This window comes from Lotus japonicus, chromosome 2, assembly GCF_012489685.1.
Source record: "Lotus japonicus ecotype B-129 chromosome 2, LjGifu_v1.2".
Classification (NCBI taxonomy): Eukaryota; Viridiplantae; Streptophyta; class Magnoliopsida; order Fabales; family Fabaceae; genus Lotus; species Lotus japonicus.
The window spans coordinates 65,923,609-65,931,397 of NC_080042.1; the positions used below are offsets into that span (position 1 = coordinate 65,923,609).

The 7,789-nt window shown below is 31.7% G+C and overlaps 1 protein-coding gene across 1 annotated transcript; it reads left to right on the forward strand.

Moving 5' to 3' along the window:
• The first annotated feature begins 260 nt into the window (after positions 1 to 260).
• Positions 261 to 5,841, forward strand: LOC130736871 (uncharacterized). The gene is made up of 4 exons (XM_057588648.1): positions 261 to 656; positions 788 to 1,303; positions 5,467 to 5,541; positions 5,815 to 5,841. Exons 1-4 carry the CDS (start codon positions 261 to 263, stop codon positions 5,839 to 5,841), a joined length of 1,014 nt encoding a protein of 337 aa, XP_057444631.1.
• The last annotated feature ends 1,948 nt before the right edge of the window (positions 5,842 to 7,789 follow it).

Genomic DNA, 7,789 nt, shown 5'->3' on the forward strand with positions numbered 1-7,789 from the left:
TTTTGGATGCTACTTTCTCTGGTGGCTCGATGGTGTGGAAATCAATCATGAAAACGGTGGGAGAGCTTAAGGAGGGGTTTCGGTTTAAGCTTGGGAATGGGCATTCTTCCTTCTGGTTCCAGAAGTGGGTGGGTCATACCAAGTTATGTGACATGGTCTTGGCGGTGGATATTCATGACTTGGAGGCTAGAGTATGTGATGTGGTGGATGCTGATGGTCGGTGGAATTTTACCCAGCTATATACTTCCTTGTCACCATAGATGCAAGAGGAGATTCGAAATGTTCAGGTTTTCTTGCATGAGGATGTTGCTGACTGCATAGTGTGGAGCGGGGATGCCTCGGGTGAGTACACGGCAAGGTCGGGTTATGGCTGGCTTCGTGAGCGAGCGTGCGCTGCGATGGGGGGGCCTCTGCAGCGGTCGTGGGCTTGGATTTGGAAGCTTCACGCCCCCTTCAAGGTGTGTTTCCTCATATGGCTCTTGGCTCGCAATGCTCTGCCCACTAATGCTTTGAGGTTTCACAGGAACATGGCCCCGTCGCCGGTTTGTGGGAGGTGCCATTTGTACCCGGAAAGGCCGATCCACTGCATGCGGGATTGCGTTCATGCCCAGCGAGTTTGGACGAGCTTGGGGCTGAGTGTGCCAGCTACACCGGGGGTGAATGAAGCTCCCATGGATTGGCTGCGCTAGAGAATTCGATCGGATGAGTGTTTGGCCATGGCGGCGGTTTGGGGGATTTGGATGGCTCGGAATAGGGCAGTGCATGATCAGCATGTGATGCCTCATAGTGTAGTAGTAGAGTGGATCTTGAGTTTGAAAGAATCGTACCAGAAGGGCCGAGTCGTGCTAATCATCGGCCGGTGAGGGAGGTGGCGTGGACTCCGCCGGGGGAGAATGAGGTCGCGGTTAACTGTGATGGTAGTAAGGGGGAGGCGCAGCATAACAGTGGCTACGGTGGTTGCTTGAGGGATAATCATGGAACGTGGTTGGGAGGTTTCATGGGCTTTGGGCATGATGCCTCAGTCTTGGCGATGGAGCTCTTGGCGGTGTTCAAGGGGTTACAGTTGGCTTGGGATGGGGGATTCCGAAGGGTGGTGTGTTTTACTGACTCATTGCTTGCGGTGTCTTTGATCCTTCGCCCTCCTTCGGAGTTCCATGAGAATGCGGCGATTATTAGAGCCATTGGGGATCTTTTGAATCGTAGTTGGGAGGTCCATTTACAGCATACTCTTCGCGAGGGGAATTTCTGTGCAGATTTTTTGGCTAAGGCGGGTGCCCGACAGCAGAGTGAGTACCTTCCTGTGGTCTCTCCTCCATTGGAGCTCAGCCTCTGCTCTTGGCAGATGCGTTAGGGATTTCGTTCATTAGGACTTAGCGGTCGTTTGTTTGTTTGTTTTTCTTTTGCCTTTCGTCGCTTGTATCAAAAAAAAAAAATAGAACCATAACTAGATATAATACCACTAATTTATTTACTATATTTTTAGAAATATTTATATAATATTTATGTTTTTCTTTTTAAATAGAAACTAATTTTAAAATTTAACATTATCATAGTGTTAAGTAAGTTTATTTATTTTATCTTAAGTTATAACTTATTTTATCGTTTATGTTTTGTCATGTTAATTTTATTTTTACCCATATAAGTAGATCATTAAATGTATTTAAATTACAAATTTCAGATAATAGTATAATACTTTGTCAAAAAAAAAAATAGTATAATGCACATATACATAAGAGTAAATAGAAAATAACATATCTTAATAATATATAAAGCTCATCCACCAAAGTGGGCCATAATGCTTTCTAATTTCCACATGTCATGTTTTTATTGGGTGTTTTCATTGAATTTCCACATGTCTATTTCTTATTGGTCCAAATCCTTAATTTTTGATTGGTCAACATTAATTACAACATTAAACACCTAAGTAATTAAATTGGCTAAATGTATTCAAAGCAATTAAATTTCATATACTCATCAAAGAGAATCAAAGGATATACATCCTCGAGTAATCACCTAAGCAAATTGTCTAATCAATTTTGTACCATTTCAAATCGGTTTTTTAATTTTTCAAAATCTGTTTTAAACATTTCCATATTCTGGGTACAAAAAACTTTCATATTCACAATTTTCTCTAAAAAAAAAAAAAGTATACCCATTTTTAAATTTAAACATATCTTTAATTTTAATTTTTTAAAATTTTATTTTTCAAAAACTATTTTAAACATTTCCTTATTCGAAATTTTCTTTAAAAAAAAACATAAAGTATACCCACTTTTAAATTTTAACATATCTTTAATTTTATTATGAAATACTCATCCATGCCAATAAATGTTGACATTCAAAGTTTTTTTTTTTGACAAATAAATTCAAAGTTATTTTCAAGTGGAAACGGTTAATAAAATTACTTGATCCGAAACGGTTAATAAAACGGTTCACCATAAATGTTGACATTCAAAGTTTTTTTTGACAAATAAATGTTTTCCTTTTTTATTTTTTCCACACGTTTTGATTTATTACTTGAATTTTATTACTTACACTTTTTTTTCCAAATTTGAAGCACGAAGAAGAGTCTACAAATAATAACTGGAAATAAAATTAATTTATTTTTTTGCAGTTGACCTTCATCTCAAATTTGGAATATACCCATAATTTACGTACGTGTAGAAAAAAATATTCAAGGTCAGCCTTTATCAAACAAGAATATCATCTCAAATTTGAAATATACCAAGAATTTACGAAATCAATGTTTTATTTTTTGAAAAAAATTTAAATGTTTCATTTTAAAAAATCCTGCATTTCTCATGCTATATAAATTCACATGCTCTTAACATTTCAAACACCATAAAATTACCTTGGCCGTACTATTCTTTTTTTTCTCTTCATTATATTTGTTTTGATCATGGAGATGCAGAACTTTGTTGTTCTGCATCATATGGGCAAGTTTTTTGGCTTTCTTTTCTTTAAAACTGTTTTCAAATTACTATTACCAAACAAGTTTTATTTTTGTTTTGTTCTGAAAAACAGTTTTTCAAAATGGTTTTACAAAACAATTTAAAAAAAAAACTGAAAACACATTCAAACAGGCCTAAATCATGGAAATGACTCATTATTTTGCATTTTTTAAATGTTTACAATTGGAAATTTTGACAAAGTCATTGTTTCCTAATGTGTTGGGTTTTACCATATATACTAAAGAATATACTTTAACAAAAGATGCCACAGGTTCCTTTGGATGATTGGTGCGACAGCACCAAGTTTGAATTTACAAATAAAAGATTTTATTTTTTATTAGAAAAGAAAAAAATTTAACAGTATTTAAAACTAATCTTATCTATTTATAAATAAATAAAACTAATCTTATTTGATGTTAAAAAAATTAAAAAATCTCTCTCTATATATTCAGTTTTATTTTCACCGAATTCTTGACTTATTGCTTTTAAATCCCCTACTTTTCAGTAGTGTTATTGTGTGCATATCGTTGATTTTACATTGTGAGGGATCTGCAATACAATAAATGGCTTGCTTTGACTTAAAATTTCAAACAATTTTTTTGAGATTCTTCCTTTCATAGTTAGCGCACAACAAATTCAGGTTTTCATCTTATCATGATTATTTACAAATAACATAAATGTAGTTTTTACTATATGAACATAACAGATGATTGATGTCTATTGAGAGCTTTGGAATTTTTGTTTTTTTGCAGTTGTTTTGTGTTGTGATATCAGCTATGTATGAATAACGAGGTATTTGTATTCCTCGATTACCATATCCGTTTTTTGTTAATGATTTTCATTGTATGAAGAGCTTCTAGAATGCTCTATTATCATATGGATACTTAATTGATAGATGTAATGACTTTGTTTCAACCTTGGAACTATTTCATTGAATTTGAAAGCAGCTTTTGAGTTATCACGAGAAGCATTTGAGTTATGTTTACATATTATTAATTTTGAAGAATTTTAAGTTTAAAATTTGTGTCTCATTCATTTCAGGATAAAAAAATTAGAAGTTGTAGCATATTGAAAGGCCATATTCTTGCAAATGGTTTTATTAAGGCCATCTTTGTGGTCTGAGGTGCTCATGAAGCAAGCAACCCAATCTTTTGAGAGAAAGATATTGGCCGGTAAAGTATAATAGAGGTTGTATCCCTTGAAGTTTTTGGCCAAGAAAGGAGAATAGACTTTGTCTTAAAGGAGAACGAGATTAGTTAATGAAGATTGTGTTTCAATTTTGGTTTAAATACTCTGGAGGTCCCTGAAATTGTCTTCCGTATGAAAATAAGTCCCTGAAATTTTTTTTCCAATTCTGAATCCCTGAAAAAAAAAATTAATCAGAATAAGTCCTTACTCGTGTTTCCAGCCTATGTGGCTTCATTTTTGCTGAGTCATTTATTCCACATGACTTTTCTATTTTTTTTAAGTACACATGGATTAAAAAAATAACATTAAATATTTAAATTTAAATTTAAAATCTTATTAAATTAATTAACCCTAAATCTAATTAACCCTAAATCCCTAAAAAGATTTTAATTTTAAAATTAAAATCTTATTAACCTAATTAACCCTAAATCTAATTAACCATAAATCCCTAAAAAGATTTTTATTTTTAATTTTAAATGTTTAATTTTATTTTTTTAATCCATGTGTATTTAAAAAAAATAGAAAAGCCACGTGGAATAAATGACTTGGCAAAAATTGTGTCACATAGGCTGGAAACACGAGTAAGGACTTATTCTGATTAAAAAAAGAATTCCAGGGATTTAGAATCGGAAAAAAAATTTCAGGGACTTATTTTCATACGACAGACAATTTCAGGGACCTACAGAGTATTTAAGCCTTCAATTTTTTGTGATATCCCAATTTTTAGTTCCCTTGCTGTTGAGTGAAAAGTAGAATCGTTGCTTCACGTGCAATTGAGGTTTGGTTAAGTATAGAAGAGCACAAAAACACAATCTAGATTCAGAGATGTAATAATATTATTCACTTATAACCATATGGCTCTCTACAACTACATGATATTACCGTTTTTTTAATGGGTTTTGGTCACCATATTACTCTTTGGATATGAAATTATGAAATATGGTTAAGTGATCTTTCTAATTTTAACAGTAGCACTCTCCACCAAGAGTAGTATTGAATATAAAATATTTGTTAGTTACTAATTAAGATCATTTGTCTTTGCTTCCTCTCATGTCACTGCTAAATTCTAGCCATGTTAATTGGGGGGAAAGGTTGATTGTTTTTCATTTTTATCCAAATGAATGTACTTGGTTACGGCAAGAGAAGAAATTGACATGTTCCATTCAAATATTCGAAGATAGCCCGTATATTGCATTCGTCATTAGGAGTTTTCTTTAAGATTAAAGTACCAATTATGCTTCTTAGAAATATTAGTTGTTAGTTCTTTATAGGTTATTTGACTGTTCTATGCAATTTTTCATTTTATCACCCTATTGATTTTGTGCAGATGACCCTTTTGCTAGATCCACCTTCTTTTGAGACAGTGACACTTTTATTGGCATTGGCTAGAAAATTGGATCATGTAATTTTCTTCCAAATATATCATGTTATAAATTAAGTTACGTGGCTATTTTCCTAAGAGAATTGATACTATACTACTGATATCAAGTTTGGCGTCAGTTTGAGGAATCGAAGGCTTTGTTAAGGTTGGACGTTTTCTTTAGAGAACTTCATCTGCAGGATGAAGTTGGAAGTGAATTCTTAGAATCGGGTTCAATGCTATTTGGGTTGTGTAGTAACTTGGCTATTAGTTATTAATTCTTATATTTTTATATGTTGTCTGTTTGAATTTTAGATGGTTGATATACACTTGAGGTGTTAGTTTTTATTTTCATTTTCTTTTTACCCTCCTTTGAAGTGATGTTTCTCAAGTATCATAAATATTTTGAATAACATTATGTTTCATAAAAACAAGGCTTTAATCTCAATGGACTTTGAATACACGCTTGAATATATACTTGGTGCTCACCAACTCACAATGTGTAAGCAAAAACTCATTGTGCATTTAGTAATATCAGAAATGGACAAATTTAGTAGTTTGTGAATTCCAGCGGCAAATATTACAATAAAGATATATTATTTAGGTATCTAGAGATACATTCCTACACAAGCTTTTGAACTCTAATTCTAGATTACAGGTACAGAATCACATAAAAGGCCAACCTTTTTATCTTTCGCAATCAATTTTTTTAGGAAGTTTTAATAATCATTTTTTATATACTTTAATTAGAAAAAAAGGGGCTAATTTCGCAAAACCAAAACATAAAACTCAATTTCATTCACTTTTTTTCCCAAAGGTAATAGGTTCATTGATTAAAGGCCCGAGCCCCCGAAGGGAGCAAACAAAAAAAGAAGGACACTGAAAGTTCCAGAAGAGCCAAAAGCTAGACAAACACTCACTAAGGTCCCGTTTGGAAAAAACAGCTTAATTAACCACTTATGGTTATAAGCTCTTATGGTTATAAGCGCTTATTCATTAGCTATTTTTTAAAAAATTATTGAAGTAAATTAAAAATAACCTGTAAATAACCATAAGCTTTTTTTCATAAGCTATCATAAGTTGCTTATGAAAATAAGCTCAAAACAACTTATGGTTGCATAAACTGTCCCAAATATTGACATACACGCTTATGTTATCAGTTAAGTTCAAATAAGTTCTTCCAAACGGGACCTAGATACAAAGAGAATCATATTCTTTAGTCACATAGTGGGACCTTAAGCACTAACTTATCTTTTAAAAAAGACTCCAGTGAAGAAGTTAGTCTGAATGATGCTAAAATATTAGTATTATTGAATTTTTTATCCATCCTCTTTTTGTGGACCAAGTAATTATAGTCCGAGTAATTATAAGGCCTTATACGAAGAACATAGGAGCTTGGGAAGAAAAATAGATGATTTGGTTCTTGAGGATTGTGCGCTATTTTAGTGGATGTTAAATCCAGTAGGAATATAGTTACAATTATTTATGTTTAATTACACATACAAGGAAGAATATTTGACATGTAGGAATTAAAACACTTTTAATGCAGGCTAAGGATATCTTTGAATGATTTTATAGGCTTAAAATCTTCCACGGGGAGAAACATTCTATAGTTTTAGCCCTTTTTCATAATTTAAAAAAATTAAAGAATAGAAATACATAAAATTAGAAATATTATATAGTTAAAATATGTCTTGCTGAGATTATAAAACATTAAGATTTTAAAATATTTGTCCTAATTATCTACGAAAATTTATTTTGTTTCATTTTTCGTATCTTTTTTTTTATAATCAAAGTAATGATTGATGTCTAAATACAATAGTAAATTGACCATGCAACGCACGGGTAAAAACACTAACCGTAAATGAATTATTTCACTACTTTTTCTTAAGTTTTAAAAATGAAATTTAGATGTAAATATAAATATCTCATATTAAAATTAATAAAAGTAAATTTTAATATCACTTGAGTAAATTTTCTTAGTTTTTAAAAATAATTTTAAATGTAAATATAAATACCAATTTGATGATTGAAAAATTTCATGCGGAGATTAGAAAACATTAGTACATATATATATTTTATTTATTTATATTTAAATTACAGAGTTATAAGTTTCTACAAGGAGGAACAATCATGAAAATACTTGGTAAAAATTACAAGGTAAAAGTCACTTATGGGAAAGAACATTTTACATGAAAACACTTTCATGTTAAAACTAACAGGAAAATACAATTTCATATAATTTAAGTGCATTTTTCATAATTTTTAAAACAATTTTAATAATAAATAT

Excerpts from the sequence above, each read along its gene's own strand:
- LOC130736871 (XM_057588648.1), top strand. The coding sequence starts at position 261 with ATGCAAGAGGAGATTCGAAATGTTCAGGTTTTCTTGCATGAGGATGTT. Across the intron at positions 657-787 it reads GTGTGCCAGCTACACCGGGG|TGTAGTAGTAGAGTGGATCT; the intron begins GTGAATGAAGCT and ends GATGCCTCATAG. Across the intron at positions 1,304-5,466 it reads AGAGTGAGTACCTTCCTGTG|ATGACCCTTTTGCTAGATCC; the intron begins GTCTCTCCTCCA and ends GATTTTGTGCAG.